The sequence below is a fragment of the Anguilla rostrata genome, chromosome 9 (genome assembly GCF_018555375.3).
Source record: "Anguilla rostrata isolate EN2019 chromosome 9, ASM1855537v3, whole genome shotgun sequence".
Lineage (NCBI taxonomy): Eukaryota > Metazoa > Chordata > Actinopteri > Anguilliformes > Anguillidae > Anguilla > Anguilla rostrata.
Window position 1 is genome coordinate 45,953,460 of NC_057941.1, and position 27,296 is coordinate 45,980,755.

General features: G+C 45.3%; 2 protein-coding genes across 3 annotated transcripts in view; one reads left to right on the top strand and one right to left on the bottom strand.

Annotated features, from left to right (window-relative positions):
- Window positions 1–958: 958 nt before the first annotated feature.
- si:ch1073-83n3.2 (uncharacterized) lies at window positions 959–9,316 on the bottom strand. The gene is made up of 5 exons (XM_064352471.1): window positions 8,858–9,316; window positions 3,710–3,968; window positions 3,149–3,182; window positions 2,283–2,457; window positions 959–2,031 (listed from the first exon to the last, which is right to left on the bottom strand). The coding sequence occupies exons 1-5, from the start codon at window positions 8,898–8,900 to the stop codon at window positions 1,679–1,681; spliced, it is 864 nt and encodes a 287-aa protein (XP_064208541.1). The 5' UTR covers window positions 8,901–9,316; the 3' UTR covers window positions 959–1,678.
- Window positions 9,317–13,480: 4,164 nt separating this feature from the next.
- LOC135263956 (tyrosine-protein kinase receptor UFO) overlaps window positions 13,481–27,296 on the top strand; it is a 39,151-nt gene continuing 25,335 nt past the window's right edge. Inside the window, exons 1-5 of one of the 2 annotated variants that reach the window (XM_064352487.1) lie at window positions 13,481–14,349; window positions 21,707–21,914; window positions 23,139–23,239; window positions 24,739–24,921; window positions 27,087–27,167. In XM_064352487.1, the coding sequence (XP_064208557.1) occupies window positions 14,265–14,349; window positions 21,707–21,914; window positions 23,139–23,239; window positions 24,739–24,921; window positions 27,087–27,167 (658 nt within the window). In that variant the 5' untranslated portion in view covers window positions 13,481–14,264. The remainder of the gene's footprint in view (window positions 14,350–21,706; window positions 21,915–23,138; window positions 23,240–24,738; window positions 24,922–27,086; window positions 27,168–27,296) is intronic. The other variant, XM_064352488.1, reaches the window with a different exon arrangement.

A 27,296-nucleotide genomic window follows, 5' to 3' on the forward strand; every position in this document is an offset into this window, starting at 1 on the left:
TATAGTAAAGAGATAGCAGTATGTGCACAATATGTTTCACTTTTGGAAAGGTGGTGAGTTACCCTATTTTCTCTGATGAATATCCACATGAATTATAGTGCATATTTGAAATATTTTAATGTGATATTGTAGATGTATTTGGTAGTAGGGAAGATGATTATTTTGTGATCAAACAGAAATAGTTCATCTCATTTTTTTAAATTTCTTTTTGAGCTGGGCGATACATGGTAACAGTAGTTATCGAATATGACCTGATTGCCAGAACAATCATTCTTTTCGTCTTGATGCGCAGTGAACTCAAATACTGTTTAATGAGAATAACCACTTTACTGTTTTGTATACTTTCTACCACTAGAGGGCAGACGAGAACCAGTACGAAATGAATGGAACTGAATTCACCGCAAAGCGTAACATAAAATTCTAACAGGTATTGAGAAGGTGAGATTACATTATGACTTATTTAAAAATACTTTATATATATTTAAGTAATATAACCTGAAAGAATGAACATTGTTTTAGTGGACAATTACGTTAGGTAAATCTCAAAAGTAGGCTATGTACTGTGCAATGGCATGTGTAGTGTTTGTCTCTGTGCAGTGCCGAGTGTACCAGCACTTAAACCAGGGCCAGTGGCCATAATCTTGTGGGATTACGGCGACATCTGGGCTCGCCATACCAGCAAAGAACTGGTTCACAGATACACACGTGCACAGCTGCACGCTTGCACACATGTATACACACACACACACACACACACAGAACCGTACATTTCTCTCAGTCATTCGATGTGGAGCTCAAACTCGGCCAGGTTCACGTCCTCCTGCCCCCGGTGAAAGCAGCAGTCTTTAGATTTTCGTACCGAGCCTTGACCCACACTGCAGATAATCACTCCCTCTATCAGCACGTCTGCGCGACGTCCCCAGTCCCCGACAAACCCAGAACCACGGACAGAGAGAGAGCCGTTACAACCGCCATCTTTATTTCAGAGATCGCCTCTGGGATTAATTTACAGAGATACAGAGAGATATTTAGAGAGATATAGGGAATGTGAAAGGAGTGAGACAGCTGGGTTAGAATGGGGGCGGAGAGAGACAGGGTGAGGGAGAGGAAGGGAGAGAAACGGTGGAGACGGAGAGAAAAAAGAAACAACAGCAATAGATCAGATTATAAATGTAGGTTGGGGTTAAGAAGAGTGTTGGGGTCAGAAACGGTCACAAAGATAGACGGAAGAGGAGTTACTGATTTTCAGCACAGATACAAAAACGATACAAAAACTGGATAAAAAAGGCAGAAAAAAATGAGCGGCAGACACATCACAACTGCGTGAACGGCGCAAAACACAAATCATAACCATAATCAAAAACCGTGACAACATCGTATCAAAAAGAGAAAGATCCAGAATATTTCAAACAGTTTCTGGGGATCATATTTCTATGATTGCAGTCAGGGGCATCGCAGTGGGGGGGAATAGTGGACCTGACTAGCCAGGGCCCAGGAAGGGAGGGGCAGGTGGCGGGGGGGGGGGGGGGCACAAAAGGCCTGGACTAAAAAGGAAAAGGGTGCCCACAGAGACAAGGCCCTGAACATCATGCTACGCCCCTGGTTGCAGTTACATGGGGGGGCTGTATAAGGAGAGGTTATTTCAGCGGGAGTACTAGACTTCGGGGCCTGTGCTCCCCTAGAAGGCGAACCCCCCGCAGTCGAAAGTATCGAAGTCGGAGTCCGCCTCGAAGTCGAAGCTGTGGAAGTTGGGGGGGTCGGCGGCCTGGCCGCAGGCGTGGTACGCCGCCCCGCCCCCCATGTCGGAGAAGTCTGCGGCGGGGGCCATGTGCTCGGGGGGCCGGGCGTCGTGGCCAGAGGGGGGGCAGGAGCCCAGGTAGCCGAGGGCCGAGGAGGCGGCAGCCCCGCCCATCAGCAGGTACACGGCCCTCACCGCCCGCGCGTCGCTGCTGTTGCCGTGGCGCAGGCAGCCGACGGAACGTTGGCGGGACGGTATCCCCGGGCTCTTTGGCGACCGTGGGGACTTGTTTCCTGTGGAGGAAGAGGTACATGAAAGATGCACTCACACACAAACACACACACAGACACACTCACACACACACACACACACGAACTCAAGCAACCTCACACTCAGTCCTAGATTAACCCAAGACACTGGCAAACCAGAAAACATACGCTCACTGGCAGAGCAAGATAATATTTTTTCTCCATTCGTTTGTGAGAAAAAAAAAAAGACTAAACAAAAACACTGAATGAATGACCCGGAAGTAAAGACCTCTCACCTCTCATCCTGCTCTGGGGGGTGTCACCGATCCCGGGGGATGGGGGGGCCCGTTCACTCAGCCTCCTGGTGGCCGTCCGTTCTGTGATGGAGTCAGGGAGGGGGTCTCTGTCCGTGATGCAGGGGGTCAGGGACTGGTGCCGCTTGCAGGAGTGGGCCGGGGGTGAAAAGACACTCTGTAGGAAACAGGAAACAGTCACAAGTTCTGACATCAGCCATGCAGCAAGGAGTATATGGATATGGACACACAGAATGTAACACACTTGGGGCCTGATTTACTAAGATCTTTAGCACATACAAAACTTTTTAGCACATAAAAAAACCAACAACATGACTAGTGATTGGTCATGGTATTTGCTTTGTACCAATTATTGGCTGTGTTATTAATGTGCCGAAGGTCTTAGGAAATCAAGCCCTTGGTTGTCAGCATTAAGGCTGGAGCTGCATCATTTTCAACGTAGTCTCCTTATGGGAATGAAATACATTGCAAAATTATAGCAAACGGATGGATCTTCTGGAAAATATCACAATCAATATATTTTACTGAAAATACATTTGAAATATAATATATTTGAAAGGAGGAATAATTTGCATTATTGCCCAAATATTGTGAAGTGGTGCAATATCCTTTTTGGTCTTGAATAAGTCATTTTAATATATTGGTAGTATTTTCCTTTTTAATATGATTTAATTCAGGAAATGAATTGAAATTCAGTTCATGATTTAAAAAAACGTCCACAACACTCCATCAGAATTTTTCACTCAATGACTACATTTCAATCCATTTTATGAAAGAGAATTCACCCAAACCCTGGTCAATCCACGACAGTAGAGTTTGCATGAAATGAAGGGAGAAATAGAACTCACCTCTTTCGCTTTCCTCAGCACGTTCAGCCATTGGCTGTGGAGAGAAGATAGCAACATTACTGCCTCTGTCCTGCACACTCACAGCAGCACAGCGCTCAGTACAGATGGAGACGTTTATCTGGATAACTAGCTTTCAGAACTGGAGGCAGCCAATGGAATAAGTAAGCGTTTACTGGCTGGAACTGAGATTAAGATTAAAATGGGAGAGAAAAGAGAGGGAGAAGCTAACCTTGACTCAGACCATCAGACTCCAAAGCCATACTTTCCTATGTCACACACACACGGTAAATGGTAAATGGACTGCATTTATATAGCACTTTTATCCAAGCGCTTTACAATTGATGCCTCTCATTCGCCAGAGCAGTTAGGGGTTAGGTGTCTTGCTCAAGGACACTTCGACGCGCCCAGGGCGGGGTTTGAACCGGCAACCCTCCGACTGCCAGACAATCGGTCTTACCTCCTGAGCTATGTCGCCACATACACACACATACACACACGCGCACACACACACACGCACACATACACTCACATACAGACACACGCACACACACACACACACACCTGCAGTCACTGGGGCTGTCGGCCAGCAGCAGCAGGAACTTGTCCTGGGGCAGAATCAGCGCCAGGCAGCAGTCCCTGCGGCCCCCGGGGGGCAACCGGGGCAGATCCAGGATCTCCCTGCCCTCCACGATGGCCTCGCAGCCGCCCTGCAGCGCCACCACCTGGTCGGCCGGTGACTCTGCATCGCGACAGACCAAAACACTTCCCTCTGCGGTCAGAATGAGGTACTTCTCCTTCCACTGTTTGAACATAAAACCACCTAAGAAACAGATAGATAGATAGATAGATAGAGAAAGAGAGGGGGAGAGAGAGAAAAAGAGAGAGTGAGAGGGTTAGCGGATATATTTAGATTTAAATGAGGCTGAGAGGGGGGTGTAATGAAATGACAGAGAGAAAAAGAAAAGATGTGTGGGAGGGAGGGAGACAAAAGAATGAAGGAAGAAATATTCTGGGGGTAGGGACATGCTAAATTACACACTGAGTTACCGAGAAGGTCAGACTGCAATACAATGCACTGCACGTACTTGTACTGCAGAGGATTTGACAGTCGCACGCAAACAGAACAAACAAAGGATTTGCCGAACAGAACAAAGGACGTCGGCAATAGGAAGCAAACGGGAAATTATCGCCGCTATTGTAACCGTATTCTTAGCGGCCACAAACAGTTGAGCGCCGGTAGATTAAATTGTATGCGCCCCCTCCACCCCCCCCCCCCCCCACTTTTCTCCCCACTGTCCATCTTCCACCGGGATTAGCAGCGGTCAGATTCAGAGTCGATAATGACAGAGTGGTCCGATTGTGCGGCCCCAGCCCCGAACCTCCGGCAGATAGGCAGAAGGGCAATGCTAAACACAATGGTGCGTAAGACGCAAAGCAGAGTTAAGCCTGCAGCAATTAAATCCCTTTTTGCAGTGTGGCTGCGCACAGCGGAGGTCCTGAAGCTTCAGTGTCACCGATGTTATCAGCGACCACTCAGTCAGGGAGGCGGAGCATGATCTCACCAAGAATTGCTAGTGTGAATAAGCAGCCTATATTGTACACTAACACGTCTTTTTATGTAATATAACAATATTCAGCACTGCACAGAACAACGGGATATGTATTTCTGAAAACTGCACGTTTATCATAAAATGGAGGAAGGTTAAAAGTTCAAAATACTTGTAATCAGACTTTTAATGATTCTTTGGCATTTTTGAAGTGATTTTGACTATTCCTTATTTACCCTAGCTCCCTCATATTTGGGGGGTGTTTGACTACTGAAGCTTGAGCTTCATAATATAGCTGAGTTTGACACCATAAGCTTTCTGGTGTCAAAACTACTACTACTAAGTACTCCGTACGACGTTTCTACATACTACATACGTGTTTGTATACTGTTAATAGGCATGTTTGTATTTTTTTTTCTTTCAACCAACCAACTAGCCAATAGCTAACGATGCATTCATTTTGTCTTGTGACTACACAACACTGATTCCTTGCAGCCTCATCACATGCACCCGATTCAAGCTGCCAGTGTGATGCCGGCAACGCCAACATTTCCAAGTACGATTCTCCTTTTGTCTTCCGAACTGGAATGCATGTCCCCTGCGCTGCAATCTCCAGACCAGTAGAGGGCAGTCTAGAGCAATCGTATTCTGAAGAGAGGCCGTTCCTACGGTAACAACCTCAGAGGAGTGGACTTCAGGCACGGGTGGTGTAGCAGGCAGGCTGCAGGCACACTGCCTGACCACAGCACTATGTCATGGTCAAAGGAGCCCTCCATCACGATTGGTCCTGACCAAGGGGCCAAGACCTGGTGTCAGTTTTGAAGCTCACTTCCTCATCTTGTTGAGAGACGCTGTGTTCTAGGGCTAGTATAGTTGGCTCCAGTATAAGCCATTCTGTTGCCCATTTCAGTTTATAAGTCAGTGGTACCAATGCGGTGAAAATATGAAGTCAATACTTTTTTCCCACGAGAACATGTAGTTTCAATATGTGTTTTTCTTTGTCTAATGTCTCCCCATGTGTCAATTTTGTTAAGAGATTATGTCATTTGGACAATATTCTAATATTTCGAGGACCAATCAGGGACAGTTTGCATCTGTCTTGTCACTGCATGTCAATCAGGGGTGCGGTATATGCACATAGTGGTAAAACCTGGACCCGGCCCAGACTTCATGACCATATTAGGGTCCCCTCTTTTCCCTACTGCAGTCTCAGGCTCTTGTTGGTACAACATGCCAGCACAAAAACTGCTTTTCGCAAGTCCAGGGAAAGTCAAAGGGTGATGGCACAGTTACTTAGTCATAATTGTTTTTACAGTCTATGGTACTACTGACACAGTCTGATTTGATTCCAGGCCATGGGGCTCATAATTGCACTGGGGGCAATTGCTGGAGGAACCACCTGAGAGCCTATGTTAAATCTTCTGAAGGAGGTTACCTCCCAAATGACATTTGTCATAGTACAAAAGCTTTTTTTTCCAGGCAAACGCACTCTTTCTGACACGGTGGCAACAATACCTTACAGGCATTTAGCAGACGTTCTTATCAAGAGCGACTTACATTACAGCATCTACATTGCATTCATTTTTACAGCTGGATGTATACTGAAGCAATGCAGGTCAAGTACCTTGCCCCAGGGTACTACCTGGGAATCGAACCTGTGACGTTTAGGTTACAAGCGCCATACCGATTGTACTATATGGCGACATTCCCACTCGCTTTGAACCTGTTTATTACAGACACCACCGCATTAATGCTAAGCTTAAGCATATTCCGCTTCTCTTGTTCTGCTTTTAAAGCCAGGAGCAGGGATAAGCAGGTCAGGGACTTACCTCAATGTGCCTTAAATTTTCAGACAGCTCGTTGATGCTGACCATGACAATGAAAGCTTATAATGGATTGCTTCTGTTCAAAGCCTCCATTTTAAATTCACACTTATTACAAGCATTACAGCCCTCCATGAAAAATTGCCAAAGCTCCTATTAATCTCCAAAGACAGGATTACATAATTTTTTCAAAATAAAACACTAAAATGTTACATTATTTTCATTTTTTCATTGAAAAATATGTATTTTGTCATGACATCATATTTTTATAAAGTTTATTAAGTAATTGAACCAAATTTGAAGGACACAACACACGTAACTTGGCTTGTTGACAGTGTTCTCACCGTTCAGTGACAGTTTTGGATTTCAAAATGCTAAATCCAGTGTGCGCTTTAGCGCGACGCTAACATCAGAGCGGATAGCTCCTCTGGGAGGTGGCTGTCCTACTTACACACTAAGAGCTGATCGGGACAGCTGCCCGCTCAGGACACACTCAGACAGCTGGGATTTCACACGCTCTGTTTATTATTCATCTCGCTACAGACTGCCGCCGACAGCCCGCACGTGTTTATTGTCTTCTGAAGTTTATTACGGTGACAACAAAAACCACAAGACACCACCGTTTTAAAATAGCACGCTTTCGGCTTACTGGCGGCATGGCTTCCATAACCACCTCAGCCCTACTCTTTCATTATCATAAGGAGCGCCAAGGAGCACCAAAAAGGGCATTGCACAGAAAGGATGCTATCCTACAGCTTTACCTATTTGGTGCCAACCATACTGCTGAGAAGCATGTTCGTTAAAGTTGTGGACTGGATTCAATCAAAATTGGTCAAAAGTTATGGCCGGGATTCAACCAACATTCGTCATTAACTTTGACTCACAGTTAAATACTAATGTTAGCTTTGTTCCTCGCAAACGCTGTTTGGTGGGTTACATTTGGCGATCAATCAAATTGCCAGACAGTTTTTATGTGAAGAAAAGAATGAACACTTGAATTTAGGCATGAGTCAAAATTAAGAACAAATGTTGGATCCAAGTCCGTAATCATCTGACCACATAACAGGGTACAATTTGACCTCAGGATGGCCACTGAATACAAATGTGTAATGTGTTGTGGTTATACCACAGCTTCCTTGTTGATTCAGCACAGACATCAGATTCAGATGCATTAACAGTGTTTTAATATTCATTGTGATTCCAGTGGTAAAGACTTCCCATTCTCTGTTATTTCATAGCAACTAATCAACTCTGACCTAATGGTTACCTGGTTCGGTTAATTGCCTTTGCACAAAAAGCAAGGTGCATTATATACCACTTCAAAACTGATATTCTTCATCACTGAAGGAAAACAGCGGCTGCACAGATTCGCTGCCATTTTAGCAAAACACTGTCAACATGGCCGTCACTGACTTACAGTATGGCAGAAGCTGCTGCACTGCCTGAGGGGAGGGACGAAGCCTCACATCCTGTCATTTCCAAAGAGCAGGTCAGAGATATTAGCCAGTGCAGTCCCATCTTTTAGAAGGTGGGCAACTTTGACTTTGCAGGTCATCTTGTGACCCTGCCAATCACCTGTCAGCAGAGTAACCAATCAGCAGTAAGCCTGAACCAAAACTCTCAGCATCAACTCCATTGTCTGGAATCATTAATGTCAAATCATTATGGAGATTATGTATACTGAATGTTTGTACAAAGATTAATCTGGATCATCAAACTGACCTTTCTTTATCCCCTAGACATGTGTCAACTGTGCAGGAGCTGTGAGAGTTATCACAAATTGCCTATGAGTCATTACTCATCACCAATGTTAACTGCATAAGCACAGAATAAGAAAATTTTATTTAACATGCGGTACCAAGACTCGTCACCATTGTGCACAAACGCATCTAATTCAGAATAATTTAACTATATATAATAAGTCTGAGTGGAATGAAAACTCATAACGGCTCATGGCACAGTTACATGTGACACAAAAACACACCAAAAACACCAAAACAAAGTAAATAATATATATAATTATATATTAATAATTATATATATATGTATATTATATATACGTAAATAATTATTAATATAATATATATATAACGTATATATATATATATATTATATATACACACATATATATATATATATAAGTAACTGTCTATTAATGTCCCTTAATTGGAACTTTTATGTGCATTCCTAGTTAATTCTAAAAAACAAACAACAGCATTCCAGGAGAAACTGACAGACAAATCCAAAAAGCTATGCTCATGGCTCTTGAAAAGCTTGGACACGACGCCCGTTCGCAGACTTGCAACCACGCGACGGTTTCCGCAGGGACGGTCACTTACCATACTTCTTGAGGAATCCACGGTGCACTCCCGCGATGCTCATGTTAGCGGTCAGCCTCCATCAGCGATACAGGCCAAGAGAGAGAGAGAGAGCGCCCGAGGGACCTGAGGTGGTTACGGGTTGAATAGAAGAGCGAGTGTTTGTGTTTGCGATGTTGTGTGTCAGCGACAGAGCGAGCGAGAGACTGAGAGAGAGAGGGAGAGAAGAGCGAGCGAGCGAGCGCGCGTATCCCGCAGCGACGAATGGTAATCCCTGCTCAACTCGGTTGCCGGCTCAATCCCCAGGTCGGGAGCCGTTTCGGATTGGATTGGGTAGGCTGTGCTCGGGAATGTTAAACACACGCTGCCGGTCACCCAAATGAAATGGGTGGAGGTGCCGCAATCATAATAATAACGATGGGAGGAGGAAAAAAACACTCTACAAGATCTTCCATCAGGGTTTTTCAAAATTACATAATGCTCACCAGATGTCAAAACTGTCTTTTCCATCCCATTTCGTTCTCTCACATACATAGGTTGCACGTCCATATGCACACATACACACACAGGACTAACTGCCTGTTAAACATCTACATACCCAGGCACATATGCCCACATGTATGCACACAACATGTGTACACAAATGTGCATATATGCTCTCAGAAATAAAGGCACATTGGAGGTACATATTTGTTCTTTAAGGAACAAATATCTCAAATGTCCCCAAACATAAAATATTGTTATATTTGGGTACTACAAAGTACTTTTTCCAAAGCAGAAAAGGTACAAATAAATTATGTTTTGCTGACTAGGGATTCAATTTTATGTACAAATAGGGTGCCACCACAGTGACAAGCGATTGGACCTGTTTAGATACTTTTAGTACTTTTTTCTGAAAGCGAGCACAAAAAAGCCACTCCTGTCACAATACATTTTTATATCTTTATGCAAAAACACACACACATGCACACACACACGCACACACAAACGCATACAGCACTAAAAGCTCTCCCTGTCAGTCACATTTTCTATAGCCCTTTCAATATCATTAAAAGCCATGCACATCACTTTCATGCAATTAGTGTTATACATCTAGAAGCACACAGAGAATACATGCATGCAGATGTACATGTACCACACACACACACACACACACACACACACACGTACACATTGTACAGTGGACATTGTATAGTCCACAAGCATGACCTCCGCAGGCATTGGCTGCTGCACATGCAATGAGCTCATAGCTACGGTCAGCTCCAGGGCCTTTTCACTTTCCAGCACTGGATTAATGGCAGCCAGAGAGTTTACGGGGAGCCAAAATGGTGGGACTCATCTCTCTCTAATCTCTAATGACTTACGCACTCCCTCCCCTGTCAGCCTGTTCCATACTGTGGATGAATGCCGTGCTTTGGAGAGACATTCATCATATTTAGTTTTCTTAGTGCAGATTTGGGGAATAATCGCATGACTTTCAGATCATAAAAACCAGAAAAGTTAAATCCCAGCCCAAACCACAAGTCAGCCAGAACGTCTGATGTAATGCATGTGACTGCCACTGCGCTTCTAGGCAATGGTAGTGTCATCAACGCCATCATTTAAAACAGTTCAAGCTTACAAACAATGAAGTATGTTATTGCAATATTTTCAACAAAAAATGTATTAATTGTCATACTATACTTAACTGTACAATGAGATTGATTACAGTCACTTCAATGTATGATTTTGTTATATTGTTATCAATACACAGTATAATTTGCTTATTTGGAGACGTTTGACAACTAAAAAGATGATTATTAAAAGCCTTTTAAATGGAGGATGACTTGATGCAAGTACTCAGGCTCCACACGATGAGACCATCTCTGCAGACATGCTGCATCTGGAACTTAAAATACGTTTCCTGTTTGCATTTTTTTGGTACCTTCAAATGCTCACAGTTCTATACATGAAAAACGCACTCCTGTTTCTCAAGCTCAGAATTTCCACAGTTAATACTGACAAAGCACTCAGGTTGCTAATGAGGGTAGCTCACATTATGAACTGAGTGGAGCATTGGGTTCTGGGCTTACTGCATGCTCTTCAGAATCTTCAGTAGTACAAAAGTGCATATGCGCATTACATCAAATAATATACACATCTGAAACATGTCATAAAACATAACAAAATTATATACAGTGCCCTCCACAATGTTTGTGACAAAGACATAATTTGTTGACTTGGCTCTGTACCCCACAATTTTAGATTTGCAATTAAACAATTCAGTGGAGTTTCTCAGCTTTTATTAAAGGGCATTTTTTAAAAACATTTTGATTCCACCCTGTAGAAATGACAGTACTTTTTATACATAACCCCCTTCCCCATTTTAGGGCAAAATAATGTTTTGGATATATTAATATCATGTAAATGAAAGTAGTCACGTTTAGTATTTTGTTACTATCCTTTGCATGCAGTCACATCGATCTCTTGATGTGACTATTTAAGTAATTTTGAATAAAATTAAAACATACCATTTATAGTACAGGATAATAAGTAGTGTAGGGCAATGCTTAAAATAATTTAGACATCTAAAGGGTATGTGTGACCTCATGTGTAAAAAAAAATAACACACTTCTCTTGAAGTACATATAATCCTTAGGTTAGGCTCACAGTTGGGTTTGTTGAATCATGGATCGGATGTTTGGAGAGGGCCATAACCACAGCATCTTCCTGCTTCTTCTGAGCGTGCCCGGTCCCGCTGCTGCTGTGATGCTAACGTCTGCCACATGGCAGCAGCAGTGGTCAGCAGCTGTGAGGACCGTGAACCCAGGCGCTGAAATTTCAAATGAATACACCCAACCGCCAGGGCTTCCCCCACCTTCCACCCTCCCAGAAAACCCACACCCCAGCCCCCAGCCCCCACCCCCACTGTTTTGCTTCTGGCTCTCCTGCATGTCTTGACCACACCTATAGCACGCAGTGGTGTGCTAGGTGCATAGGAACAGGCAATAGGAGAAAGCAGAGGAGGGGATCCAGGGCTTCAGTAGAAAAACCATACTGTAGCATCATCATCTGAGCCTACTAATGGGCTTTTCACCTCCTCTCCAACCCCAACAATGTTACTGCCATGAAAAAAAGACATTGTTTCATCTGCACAAGTAAAATTTTTCCACATAAAATTGGTATGAAAACAGAACAAATAAAATAAAACAGAAATTAATTTGAACCAAGCACAATATGCACACTGTTTTAAAAAGATGTCAGGTTTGATAATCCTCTCGATACTTCACACATTCACTGTCTCTCAGGTTGCTGCAGTAAAGGTCTGGACCTGGACCTCTGTATTTCCGGGAGAGCCGTAAATTGAGAGGGACCAGCCCTCACCTGACCGTGAGTCAAACCCCCTGCCCCTGTCAGAGGGGCATGGGGGAAAAGCAACCATGCACCCACTGCCACCCCATCCACCCCCCCAACCAGTTGCATCATCACTGCAATCAAAGTGCATGATATCAGTCTCTCTCTCTCAGTAACCATTTAAATAAATAAATAAATAAATAAATAAATAAATAAATAAATAAATAAATAAATAATCCTCTCTTTCTATTTGTGGACCCCTACAGCCGCGGCATTGCGCCTGTGAGAGCCCAACTGCGCCAGTCCCGCTGAATAGAGGGGGGACACAATGGGGTCTTTCTCACAGCCTCGCTTACCGTCTCTTTTAAGAGACTCTGGGAAATAATCCCTATCGCCACACACTTTTAAGCAGCCAGCGTTCCCCCTACCCCAGCAAATTGCTCGCGCGCGACAGTCATAACGGTTTAATCCCAGCCATGAGTCGGGCATTCATAAAAACGCATGCTAATTACCCCTTTACATCTCCCTCTGTCGATGGTTCGTCTAGGTTAGCGTCCAACTTTTCCTTTATATTTACCTGTAAATTCATCCAGGCCACCAACATACCAAAACAAAAGCGCAAAACCATAATTTTGGTATTTCACTGCATCTGTGGTACGTCAAACTATGGTTATATTTAAATAAGACTACAGTTTTCCCACGATCCAAGTTCTGCAGTTGCTACAAGTGGTTGGGCTATGAGGCTGCAAGTCTTCACAGCAAAATGGAAAATCGATAATATTAGTTTAATCAAGCATCATCATCATCTCTCTCTCTCTCTCTTTCTTTCTGTCTATTATTTTTATTTTGAAGTACAGTCATTTCTGTGGTTGAACAATGTCCCAATAAAAGGGTTTTTTTATATCTCAAATCTCTTTCTGTATGTGTGTTTGAGAGAGAGAGAGAGCGAGAGAGAGAGAGAGAGAGATTGAAAAATCACCGCAACAGCTCACCTGGATGGTGAGGATGACTTTTTCAGTGTCAGAATTATGTTTACCAAACCCAAATGCTGTTCGAGTGTTCGTAGATGTTCGATTCAGGCTGCAACCATTCAGACTCGTAGCCTACATAATTATCACAAAAAACTTATGTTAAAATAATGGGTGAAATGTTGCGTTACAGGTGTTACAGGTGCTGCTCGCACATCAAGTTAGAGCTTAATTGTCGAAACATTTCACAATAATAACTGGTCTGATTGCATATATATATATTTGATTCTTTGCTAGTCCGGTGAGAATAAAAAACGGCTAAAGTTGGGGGAGGAAGAGAAGGAGGGGGAGGTACAGGGGAGGAGGGAGCCGGAGAATGGAAAGAAGTTCAGTCAAGGAATTTGAGTCCTGTTTGAAGGGGGAAAGAAGAAAGAAAATAATTGGGGTAAGGCTCCAAGACGGCAGCACAGGCTCGGGGAAAAGGAGAGCGACAGATCGAGGAGACGTGAGCAAGAGAGAAGGCACAAACCCTTTGGAGCCGAAACATCCATTCCATAAACCACTTTTTTTAAACAGACCGCTTTGTTGCTAAAACTTGTAGAGATCTTTTTTCTCCGGTTCCTATAACTCTACCAAACAGAAAGAAAAGCCTCGTGGAATATAATATTTGTGTGTTTTTTTATTTATTCTTTTTTTAGGAACATTGAGCGGCGGTGTTTGGTGCTTTGCCGCAAAACACTTGGATTTTATCCTCATTTGTTGTCTTTAGATATATAAACTAAAACTACGTGGATTTATTCGGTCACTGATTTGTTTTCCATGTCCATACTCGGTGGCACATTCCTTCTACTTAGATGTTTGTATAAACACTTTAAGGAACCAATCGTGTGCCGCAAAGAAGACAAAGTTTACGGAAGTATTAGATGAAAGGTCGCTGTACCTGTTAATTAATTTACTCAACTGCGGGAGCTACAAACGTAAACGTCCCGTGCTTTGTTTTGGTGCTGTAACTGGCTGAGAGCGACGATGCGGTGATACGAACGGAACAGCCCCGGTGACTTGTGTTAACTACAGTTCAAATCTCCAAAGGAATTCTAATTGATCAGGGCCGTCCAAGGAGAAAGAGGATGAACGGAGGGTCAGGGTTCACGCTGTTGCTGACGGTGTTTGTATCCGCAATTTGGAACCCAGGTACAGCCAAACCTGTGCCAGGTAAGAAAGCATATGATACAACGCATGATTATTATTATTATTATTCTTATTCTTATGATGATGATGATTATTATTATTATTAACAGCAACAACACAAATGATAATAATAATAATAATAATAATAATTAAAATAATAATAAATCGTTTTTGGCCATTGTAATCAAATGCCTTATTATTAGTGTTGTAGGTGTTATCACATACTACAATAGATTTTTTGCTGGTAATTGATCTCTATAAATGTATGAACGCAGCTTTTATAAGTAGTTGAAGAAAATCTTCATGACATGATAATAAAAAGCATACAACACCAACACAACTGTTCCCCATAATGTGCACTAGTCTGCTAATAATTTGTGTTAACAAAATCTGGTGAGGACAAACTCATGTTCTGAATTCATAATGATGGGCTGCAATATGTAGCCTACAGCTCCAGTTTGGTCTTTTGAATGGACATGTGCATAGATCACTAATAGAAGACATTCACACACACTTAAACACCCAAATACAGAAACACACACGTGCACGCACACACACACACACACACACGCACGCACGCACGCACGCAAACACACAGGGAGAGTGCATGGGTGTGTATGGACTTTGTTCTGGAAGATCTTGCTAGGTATGAGAAGTCAGATGATCAGAACACACTTCAATCTCTTAGTGCATGGCTCCATCTGAAAGCTTTTGTTTTTAAAGAGGCCTTTGTTGAAAAGACACATTTTATTTTAATACCATACCACATTCTCCCAAATGATTACTTGGGCATTAGTGTGAAGCTCAGCAGTTCTAAGGCATGGGCAATTCAAAATAGAAAGACTGGGATGAGCATAGAGAAGTTAAAATCGCTGATCGGCATGAACAATCTTGTGAAATCCTTTTGTAAATCTGCAAGAACCTGAAGGCGTGGGGGCCTTTAACTGTAATTACCATTGTAGCGCTAAAGCCCATGTGTTTCAGTGTAGTGTGTTGTACATTAGCGTAATGATGTGTCTCCTGTGTTTCAGTGCAGTGTTGCAACACCATTCTTGTACATCAGTGCTTTACATTGAGCCATCTCATCGCTAACCGAACATAGTGACTGGGAAAGATTTTGTGCTGGCTGTGAATTTACTCCTCGGATCTGAAACTGGCTCCACAGAATGTATTTAAAAGTGCACGTATACATCATGGTAACATTTGCGCTGCATTTGCTGGTTAATTACCCGAACGTGTCTGCACCTGTCAGAGGGGGGCGATTCTAAAGAGGGAAGCACTAATTTCTCAGTTATGTGGCGCACTAAGACGCAGTCAGTCGGCCCACTGAGTCGGTCACCGCTTCCCCCTCCTCTGGCCCACTACTCGCCGCTCGCACGGCATGATGGGATTTCATTATCAAACTTTAATGAGATCTTTCCAGCCAGCTCACCTTTTTTTTCTTCTGTTCGTCTGAAGCCGTGTCAGCATCTGGTCCGTTCTCTTTCCAAACAAAGGGGTCACGTGACGCGAGAGCGAGCGCAGCGATGCACCTTTCCCCCACGGGGGGGGGGGGACCGCGGGATAATTACAAGCACGTGTAATTCCGTGTGTAAAACCTGAACTTCAAAAAAGCCCCCCCGCTGCAGAAATCAGGGGGGCGCAAAACCTTAAAACCTTTGTTACTCGTTACTCAGGCAGAGCGAGGGAGGGTTGGGGGGGGCAGAGAGAGGCTGCAGGTAGCGGTGCAGGCTATGTATCAGGACGAATGATGGAAATGATGGACAGAACTTTGGTGAAGGGCGGGAGAGGAAAAGTTTGGCTGAGTCAAATATGTATCTGAGATGACCTTGTTGAATTCTTTGGTTGTTGGAGGAATTTTAAACCGCCCCTGCCACCAGTTCCCCAGAATTTTCCAACGAAACAAGTTAGTTATCCAGAAACGTACGGTACAGTTGGATGAAATAAGAGTTTTGCAGTGAACAGTGTTGAAAAGAGGTGAGCCTTTTTCTTTTTCAGTTGTCAGCAATTCGCAGGAACCTCGGCGGTGTCTAAAAGGGGGTCGAAGTATGCGGTGCGGTTGAGTCAGGTCAGACGTTGAGCGTGTACGGTAATCCGCTGTGGTGATTCAGAGGAAGAGGAGGACCGTTACGAGAGCGGGGTGGAGGGAGAACGGAGGATTACGTTTTAAGGCCCGAAAAGGAGACGAGGGAGCGAGAGAATGAATAGACGTTCAGTTTTCTCCTGTTGGTTTACTATAAACAGCCCTGATTCATTCGCTGTTCTAAAGCTGGTGAGGTAAAGAGGTGGTGTGAGATGCTCGAGGGGAGGACAGTGTAATGAGGGGTGAGAACGTAACCTTTCAAAAAAAGGAGGCAAACTCAGTGGGGCCACTTGTTTAAAAAAGGGATTTAATAAATATTTAGTCTCGATTTCTTTTCCTGTTTATTTTGTTCTGCATGCAGTTTATTTAGGACTGCACAGAGGAGTTTGTATAGGGTTGAAAGACCATGCTACATGGTCTTGCCCCTGGAATGGGTTTCTTTTTGAGCAAAAAAAAACTCATTTATTGGATTTTGGAGTCATTTGATATTTATCATAAGCTGAATCTAAGCTGAAACACAGTCAGGCAGTCCATATATAGTCCTAAGATCCATCTATTAATTTCTGTCCCCTACAGGAGACATGATTATCTGGTCTTCATCTCAAGAACCATATATTCAAGTGTGCTGGTCTTGAATGAAACTAAGTTTAACATTTTTTTCACTGCAACATGTTTTTGTCATCTAAGATACCTTATTATTTTTTTTGAATTAGAGTACTTACTTTCTGTCGGGTCTCAGGAGGATACTTGAAATCCTGGCGGCACAGTGGGACCTTGTTCATACATCAGTGTATTATTTTTTGTACCGGATGCCAAGCAGGCAGGAAGTGAAAAATACTCCTCTTCTGCATTCAAGGCTGGGGGACTGGGTCGAGATAATATAACATGCCTAACGCATGCAGGTATGCACGTAAGTACAGACTTACGTACGCACACCCACGCAGTTACACTTGATTTAAGCCTGCTATGTTATCCTTCCAGGGATACCTGTTCAACTTGTTATGAGTTTTCGGCATTTAAACACAGGTGTTTAAGGCGTAAAATAACCGCCTTTTGTTTTGTGATGACAAAAGAACACGGTTGTGCGGACCTTTTAGAGAAGTTAGCACGCTCAAAGTACAATGTGGTGCCAGAGAAGCTAGGCACAGCAGCAGAGAGAGAGAGGGAGCTTGAGGGTTTTTATTATAAACACGCCCTCTTGTGAGTTTCTCCTCGTGTGATTGTATGCCAGTGGGCATGTTTGCTTTCAAGATCCCTGCAATTTCTCTAACCCGGGTCCAAAATAATCCGTGGGGCAGTCTGTTTTGCTTTTCTTAGAATCATTCAGGATTTCTCCTCGTGTAGTGTCAGTCGCGTAGCTGTGTGTTTTCAGGCCTGTGAGACGAATGAAGGGCAAACAAGATGCCAGCGCAGTGTTGATAAAATGTGAGTGCTTGTCCATGCGCTGATCACGGGAGTCTAGGCTCCGACGACTGGGCGATGAGAAATGACCTGCTTCATAGGTGGTGGGGGTCAAGGGTCAGAGGTCGTGCCCTATGACGGAGAAGGGCAGAAGCTTGGCAAGCTTAGGGAACTTTAGAAGGGGAGGGGCAGGAAAGCGGAGAGTGAAACCATTCAATTTATATGAGACTGACCAATTTGTTTAATATGGAAAAAATTGTACGAATGCGAAGGATCATTTGCTACTATGTGCATTTCTCTTTTTCTTTTTTTTCTTCTTTTTTTCTGCGTCTCCTATTGTTTAACTTTTTGGCGAGTCCAGTGAAACTTCGTCATACCAGCATTTTTTGGAATTTGCATTCCAAGAGGAGTGCAAGGGAGCAAGAGTGAGAGACTGAAACGGGAACTGGAAGGGGGGAAAATGATCGAGATTTATCGCTCCCCAACCGCACAGCTCTTTTGGCTGTGAGCAGATTTGTAGAGCCTCATCTCGCCGATGAATATTGAACTAATCTCAGCGAGAAAGGAGGGGAAAATAGTGAATTACAGGCTAATGAAACAGCCACGTTCATCTCTGGCAACTACAATGTATTTACAAAATATATATATTGCAACATCTGGTAGAAATCAATTTTATATTGCTCAATTGCGATGAAATGTTGCAATATTTTGACATTTTAATCCCGTAGATTGCAGTATATTCCATTTCTGTTACAAAAAAAATAACTGTGTTTACCACAACAAGTAGACTTTGGCCACTATTATATGGGATAATTGTCTATCGGGCCGAGGGCTGTCCCTGAACCAAGGTGAGTCACTCTGAAAAAATGCGTTTATCCTATAAGGTGGTAGAGACGGTGTCTTTGATGATGGAATCTCAACGCTTCTCGAGAAGAAAAAGAAACACATGTTTAGTTCCTGTCATGTGAACGTGAACAGTTGTCACTATCTGAGGCAATCATTTATGTCTTTTGGCTTCACGATTTCTTCCCGTTTCACAGGTCCGTGAGAAAACACGCATTCAGCGATCCTGTTCTTTCATAAGCGAACATCTCATGACATACGTCAGAAGAACATAAGAATACCGTGCTACTGAGAACAGGCCATTTAGCCCATCTAGCCTTGTCATTTTATTGCTTATGCGGGGCTTAATGATGCAGCTTTCATTATTAAGACCTTCTGGAATCTGCAGTGCGACTCAATCTGCTGTTCTGTAGGGTGTTGCCAAACAAACAGCTGAGGCACGTCAGTGGACCCTGGCTGTACTTCGCGGCTCACTGCTCCTGAAAAAAATGAACCCCATCTCTAGAACAAAAGTCTTACCCAAACCATTTCCCTCAAATTCACAGGGGAGACTTTGCCCTGTAAAAGAACCTCAACAGTTTTGGGGGCCTTTCCTTTCCATACTTCACCAGGGTGAATCAAGATTTGGGACAATATGTGAGATCCCATCTCTCTGCTACAAGCAATAGACAGCCATAGGCACCAAGCAGATTTAGCTGTTCAACTGTGACGGCATTATACAGCTGTTTTACATGCGTATACGCTGCGCTCCTTCTGGTTTTCTGCGCACAAATCTTTGGCAAAGCAGCGTGTTTGTGAGACATGCCAGTGAGGCATTTTGGATTGAATTTGTGGGAATGCGAGCTGGGGGAATTGGATGTGTGGGGGTTGTTGTTTGTGTGTGTGTGTGGTGGAGGGCGGGGGTGGCGGCGGGGGGGGGGTATGGGGGTTAGCGGGGGCAGGGTGGGGTTGGATGCAGCAGAGACGGGAAAGCGGGGAAAGAGAGAGAGGGTGACAGAGAGAGAGAGGGAGAAAGAGAGAGAGAACAGAGAGAGAGAGAGTTTGTGTCCAGGCTTTGCTGTGTGGAAATAAGGCTCACTGGCTTGTTATGAGTCCACTTGAGATAAGTTCTGAAAGAGTCTCATTGTGCTCCTGTCCTTTCCCCCCTCCGCTCTGGTCCCTGTTATCAGTGCTGGGGCTGAGCTCCACTGTCTGAGGCAGGCTGAAGCCCACAGACGGACACACAGCTGTCCCTAAGAGACGCTGAACTGTCAGGACTTTGCTCTTACAATGATTTGGACAAGGTTGAGACCCCCCCCCCACCCCTTTCTCCCCCCTCTATCTCCAAGGCCATTTCAAAGTCCAAGCAGCCAAAGCCAAAGATCATAGAAATCATGGCTGACCTCAACAAACCTTCCAAAACCGTCTGCAAGCACTTGATCATACATAGTCTAAAAAATTGGTGGGAAAAAGTTTTTTTGGCCATGGAAAATGCACTCAGCTCTTCTAGACCCTCAATTTGTCCAGCGAGCACAAACGTGCATGATAATATAGCTGTTAAATTTGCTTCCCAGTTGTGGCCCATAGAATCAGAGTTGAGCTGAGAGGTCACAGCCATGCGGGGTGGAGTAGGGTTGTAACCATAGCGACAGGATAAGCACCTGGGTTGCCATTTCCCAGCTCTGCTCTGCAATCCGGCACCAGCACCTTCCAGCCCAGCATTCTTGGACCCTCCCCCTCAGAAGTTATGAGGAAGTCTGGAATGTCTCAATCAAGTAAATGATTAATCAAACATGGCGGATAAGCGCCTCGGTGGAACAACATCCTGGACACTTTGCCCTCTTATCTGGGTGATGAAATCCCCCCCCCCCCCCCCTCCCATGATGCATTGATTGCCTGATTGATTGATTGGCTCCATTTGATAATTAAATCAAATTGCGCATATCACCAAAGGCATTTGTAACAGTGATTGCACTTCTAAATGATTAAGGATGAAGCAAAGTCTTCAAAGGTGTTTCCATTGTTTTCCAATGTGTAGAATGCATGTAGAAATGGCAGGAATGCTAGTAATGTGAAGCATATCGTAATTGTATATCGCACCAGAATATACAAGCAAACGATAAAGGCGTAAGTACGTATGATGTTTAATACAGCAGACACAGTCACTCCGTTTAGCCAGTTCTGCTGCTAGCCTGCGTGCCTGTTAGATTGCCTATGAATGAATTCCTGTTTGATTTAAAGCAATCGAAGCAGATATGAGCGTGCATGGTCAGTGACCGGGGAGACTTTATTGATCGCCAGGGAGCCGAGAGAAACGGTGGTGGGAAAGGGGTCCGCGCTTTTGCTTCGGAGTCGTAAACGATGCTGGAGCAGAGAAACGGAGTCTCGCCTCAATGGGATGCAGATGTGCAGGCCCGCAGGGATGACCGAGTGCACGCGCGGGTCAGGATGAGCTCACCGCTTCGCCATAAACAGAGGCCCGCGTCGCCTGTGCAAACGGCTGATGCGGCTTGTGCAACGGGAACCTTTAAGGAAACGAAGGGGGGCCACGTTCCGGTGTTGGGTAACGGGCACGTGGCGGACGCTTCGTTCAGGAGCAGGTCACCGATCAGTCAGACAGTCAGAGATCAGCGAAAAGGAGAAGCTGATCCATAGCTATTGGCAGAATTGCCAATAAAAATGTATGAATGCTAAATAGATCGGTCCCTCCGAGACCCAATAGAGGTTCTTATCAAGAATGACCTGTGCACTCTCCTTTTTTAATCTAAACATTCAGTCCATTCCTAATCCATCCATCCATTATCTATACCCGCTTATCCTGGGTAGGGTCGCGGGGGGTGCTAGAGCCCATCCCAGCGTGCATTGGCCGAGAGGCAGGAATCTATTCATAATTTATTTACTTAAATTGTTTAAGTGATTCAGGTGCATTTTTTCAAGGGCACAGCAGCAGCGTCTCACCTGAGATTTGAACCCGCAGCCTCTGTAAACTGATTATTGCTACGCCGCTGCCCTTGCGCGTGCTGTCCGGCTCTCTGTTCCTGGGTGTCAGACGTGTCCTCTCTCGACCTCCCCCAGGGACGCGTTTCATCCAGAGCCCGGGAAATGTGACCTCTTCCCTGGGGAAGCCAGTGCAGCTGCAGTGCACGCTGCAGGGGGGGGCGGGGGAAGAGGAGCCCCCGGACGTGGTGTGGCAGAGGGACGGCCAGCCCCTGGACTTCGCCGACACTAACCAGATGCAGGTGCCCGCCGTGGACGGCGGCTGGCTGACCATCAGCGAGCTGAGGTGAGAGAGCTGGGGGTGGGGGGGCCGCAGGGGGTCTCCAAGGCAACGATTCCCACGGCCCTGACAGAGCAGGCCCTGCAAAAAATAATAATAAATAATAAAATACACAATAAAAATGTCCTAGATGACTTCAACTCTAACAGGGTCCATATGAGTCCAATAGGTACCATATGTACTCTGTAAGAGCTGATTTAACACTGAAAAGTTCACTGTGTAGGATTTTCTGGGCTGATGGGGTCCAAAGTGGGATCTTTTCATGGGCCCAGAATCCCTGGTGGCACCCCTGCCTGGGATTTGGAGTCGTTGGGAAGGGAGGTGCTTAAGTGTCCCTGTCTGATGATGTAGTCAGTGCTTAAGTGTCCCTGTCTGATGATGTAGTCAGTGCTTAAGTGTCCCTGTCTGATGATGTAGTCAGTGCTTAAGTGTCCCTGTCTGATGTAGTCAGTGCTTAAGTGTCCCTGTCTGATGATGTAGTCAGTGCTTAAGTGTCCCTGTCTGATGTAGTCAGTGCTTAAGTGTCCCTGTCTGATGATGTAGTCAGTGCTTAAGTGTCCCTGTCTGATGTAGTCAGTGCTTAAGTGTCCCTGTCTGATGTAGTCAGTGCTTAAGTGTCCCTGTCTGATGATGTAGTCAGTGCTTAAGTGTCCCTGTCTGATGTAGTCAGTGCTTAAGTGTCCCTGTCTGATGTAGTCAGTGCTTAAGTGTCCCTGTCTGATGTAGTCAGTGCTTAAGTGTCCCTGTCTGATGTAGTCAGTGCTTAAGTGTCCCGTCTGAGTAGTCATGTTATTCCTGTGATGTAGTCAGTGCTTAAGTGTCCCTGTCTGATGTAGTCAGTGCTTAAGTGTCCCTGTCTGATGATGTAGTCAGTGCTTAAGTGTCCCTGTCTGATGATGTAGTCAGTGCTTAAGTGTCCCTGTCTGATGTAGTCAGTGCTTAAGTGTCCCTGTCTGATGATGTAGTCAGTGCTTAAGTGTCCCTGTCTGATGATGTAGTCAGTGCTTAGTGTCCTGTTGATGTGTCATCTTAGTGTCCTGTCTGATGATGTAGTCAGTGCTTAAGTGTCCCTGTCTGATGATGTAGTGCTAAGTGTCCCTGTATGTAGTAGTCTATGTCCTGTTGATGATGTAGTCAGTGCTTAAGTGTCCCTGTCTGATGATGTAGTCAGTGCTTAAGTGTCCCTGTCTGATGATGAAGAGGGGTACTCCTTTCTTTTCGTCTCCGCAGGATCGAGGCGGTGCAACTTTCGGACATGGGGGGATACCGCTGCTCAGTCACAGAGGGGGGCCAGGAGACGGTGTCCCATCAGGGCCACATTCAGCTGGAGGGTGAGCACATTAAGCACATGGAATAAATCCACTGCATGTTTCTCATCTCAAATACAAATGTAGTAACTACGCTATTCAATGCACTGCAGGCTAAAACCAATTACAGATATGAGAAATTAGTATTAGAAAAACGAGAATGAAAACTACGGAGAGAAATGTGAAATCGTCCCAGGAAAACGTTGTGGGTAAATAAATTACATGAAAATTGGTACAAGAAAAAAAAATCTTGAACTTGGTTTATTACACAGATTAGGGGTTATCACGGGGTAATGGCCAGATTTAGAACTGGTAGAGACCACGCGTTCATTCAGAAAACAGCTCCTGGGGTTAATATAGGAAGAACAGAGTTATTTCCGGAAACAAAATCATCAGTTCTTAGCGGACGCATGATGGGGTATTGCAGGACGAAATAGTGGGTTAATGCAGGAGAAATTCGTGGGTTATTACAGGGGACAATCGTGGGTCATCACAGAATTAAGTTTAGGGTTATTACATGAAAGGATCATGGGTTATTTAAATCAAACATTATTCAGTTATATTTTTGAATCGTTTTGAATTGTTATGGGAATAATTAATGGATAATTACTGAAGATCTGATGTCATTGAAAGGATAAAGCCCCCTTTTAATCAGTATAGAGTGTATAAATCTGCTGATTGGCCACTCTCCTTGCATGACGATTCATAAGATTGCAGGAAATCACAACTTTCACACGTCAGCCCGTGTTTCATGCTCATTTTTTTTTCAGATACAATTTTACTCATTTTTTTTTTTGGAAAATACATTTAGCCTCCAAAATTTGACAATAGCTGCCTCTGCCTCGGTAATGACTGACTAGGGAATGAAATTAATAAAGAAAATGACTTCCTCCTGAAAATGAAAGCGCTTCACGGCCGCAGTTGTGTCAGCGACTTGGCCCAATCGCGGTGTGACTTAAACGCTTACAGACACTGCGGGACTGTCAGTGACGTGGGCGGGCAAATCCAGAGAAATGAAATGAAATATGTGTGTATAATGCTAGTAGTATTTATACTGTAGTAAGGCTGGTTTCATTCAGGGGGTTGTGCATCTATTATCTGGTCTCTCTCTCTCTCTCTCTCTCAAATTCTTTTTTTCAAATTCAAAATGCTTCATTGGCATGACATGTTGACATTCTGCCAAAGCATACTAATCAATCAAAAACAATAATGATGACAGGAATAACAACAGCAGTAAAAATGAGGATAAAAATAACAGGCATAAAATGTATATTCATATATAATAATTAGTATATAATATGAACAATAATTATAATACTAAAAGATATGCCTTTCCTCTCCAAGGAGGATTTGTAATAATGGTCTCTCTCTCTCTCTCTCTCTCTCTCTCTCTCTCTCTCTCTCTCTCTCTCTCTCTCTCTCTCTCTCCCTCCTCTCTCTCTCTCTCTCTCTCTCTCTCTCTCTCTCTCTCTCTCTCTCTCTCTCTCTCTCTCTCTCTCACTCTCTCTCTCTCTCCCTCTCAGGCCTCCCTCATTTCTCTATGGAGCCCTATGCCATGTCGGCGGTGGCCAATGTGAGCCTGAGTCTGCGCTGTGTGGCCCACGGGCCTCCAGAACCGGTGCGGGTCATCTGGCTGCAGGACGGGGCGCCACTCAACACCCTGCAGGACCCGGTGTCCCTGTCCCCCTCCACACTCAACATCACAGGTACTGAACCAGTCCACTATCTGAGCATAGCACTGAACACAGGGGATCTGTGCCACACACACTGACACACTGTGTCCTGAACACGTAACAGATCCCTTCCCTCTTTGCTCAGGTTTAACTGCCAGGCAAACACTGAACCCTTAACACCTAGTCAGTTCATCGGGACAGGACAATAAACTGTGGATCTCGGGTCCAGTCGGACCAGAGGATTAGGGACGGAACTGGGTGCTACGCTGGGATCTGGAGGATTGCCCTCCTGCGCTTTTCGCGGATGACGGCGGTAACTCTGGCGTGTCCAAGAAAAACATTTGCGTAAGCCATCAGTCACGGTGCGCAGATGGGGGGGGAGCTCTGAGCTCTCCTGTATTCCCTAGGATTGTAAATCAAAGGCCGGACTGTCCTGTTTCGCTCGTAGATGAAAATTTCATATGGGGCGTGGGGGCATGGGGAATCCTGTCTCCTCGTGTTGAGAGAGCACTTGTTTTTCGCTAAGTACGGTGGGTGTGCGTGCGGGCACAGGTTCGAAGCCATTACCCTTGGTTTCACTCTGGTTGCTTAGCGCCTGATGGACGGGCGTTCAGATTGCTGAGGAGGAGGAAGACTGAGGAACAGCTGTTGGCTTGGGGGGGGGGGGGGGGCTGCTGTTTCTGTAGGAAACATTGTGAACTGACACATTTTTCCCTGTTCAGAGCCCAGCCTCAGTGACTCAGGGAGGGGGGGGGCGTGGGGGTGGTAGGGGAGGGGGGTATGAGCTCGGGGGAGCTGCAGAGCCACAGTTCTGAGTCATCGCGGTGGGCTGACCAATGGCGCGCTGTGGGCACAGGGTCACAACCACTCACAAGCCCTTTTACACAGAGGGGGGCGTCCCTCCAGGCCTGCTTTGCCTCAATGCAGAACCTCAAAAAGTCCTGAGAGAGCCAGTAGGTGTGCGCTGGCTCACACATGCACAAACAGAGACGCGATTACTCACTCACATACACACAGACTCACATACACACACACACAAACATGTGCGCACGCACACACGCACACACCAACACATGCATATATAAACAACAGGCACTCAATTACACACTCACACACACACACACACCCATGCTGCCACACACACTTAAACACATACATACACACACGCACCCACTCTGCCACGTCTGAGAACTAGAGCAATGAGACCCATATACAGCCCTGGAACCTCTCAAAGTCACATGGATCACTAGTGTAGGAGGGATGGGGGGTTCTGCATGTGTGACGGTGATCATGTGACATGGATCACATGTGAGGGAGGGTCATGTGTAACGGCATGTGAATGGTACAGTGTAGAAGGAGAGGGGCCATGGGGGGGGGGGGGGGGAGTGCTATGTGTGACGTTATACATGTATGTCACCGGGCCCCCATCGCTGTCCCCTCTCACGCCCCCTGGCTCGCTCTGGACCCCGACCTTTGACCCTGCTTCCTGTAGCGCTCACGAGCCAATTAGAGCATGCGCTGCCGCTGACTGCGGCCCGTGTAGCCGAGCGAGCCGCTCACAGTCAGCTGCGGATTCCCTGGCATGCGTGGACAATGCGCTGTGTGGGGATGTGTGTCAGCACTCACTCAGGGTGTGAGAACCAGGGACGGTACAGAATGTGTTTGCCTCATCCGTAGGCATTAGCACTCAGCTGTGTGTGTGTGTGTGTGTGTGTGTGTGTCTGTCCCAGTTCAGTCACAGAAAGCAGAAGCAAGAGTGTGCTGCTCAGCTCTTTACAGACCAGATGAGAGAGTGCTTCCTGTGCCCACACACATATGCAAGCACACGCACTCACACGCACACACACACACACTCACACACACACGCACACACATGCACACACACACCCATACACACACTCACAAGCACTCACACACACACACACACACAAAACACTGCTCCATGCACACAATACCCGTAACACACAATAACCTTCGATTATCATTCATAATTAAAGTGCACACCTGTGTACACACACACACACCCTCCCCCCTCCCCCCTCCCCCTCAGCCTCAGATCCAAATCCAGGAGCAGGGCTCCACCTGGAAGCCCTGCAGTGTTGCAGCTCTGAGATTTCACCCACTCTTTTCACTCCTTTTATGACCGGCCTCCCCGTCTCTCTCCCTCCCTCTCCCCCTCTCTCCTCCTCCTCCTCCAGGCCTCAACAAGACCAGCGCTTTCTCCTGCGAGGCCCACAACCGCAAAGGCGTGGCCACCTCGGCCTCCGGGACCGTGACAGGTGAGCCCGAGCGTGAGGCGTGGCACAGGTGGACGTGAGGCGCGGACGCACCGCGCCGCGGTTGAGAGAGTGTGTTCATTGCTCTCCTGGCCGAGGGGATTCGAACTTCAGCGCTAGGATATAACGGAG

What these genes read in the sequence shown, in the direction of transcription:
- si:ch1073-83n3.2 (XM_064352471.1), bottom strand. Translation starts at nt 8,900, where the DNA reads ATGAGCATCGCGGGAGTGCACCGTGGATTCCTCAAGAAGTATG. An exon ending in TGGATTCCTCAAGAAGTATG is followed by an intron (nt 3,969 to 8,857) that starts GTAAGTGACCGT and finishes TCTGTTTCTTAG; the next exon opens with GTGGTTTTATGTTCAAACAG. An exon ending in CCCCCAGAGCAGGATGAGAG is followed by an intron (nt 2,032 to 2,282) that starts GTGAGAGGTCTT and finishes CTTCCTCCACAG; the next exon opens with GAAACAAGTCCCCACGGTCG.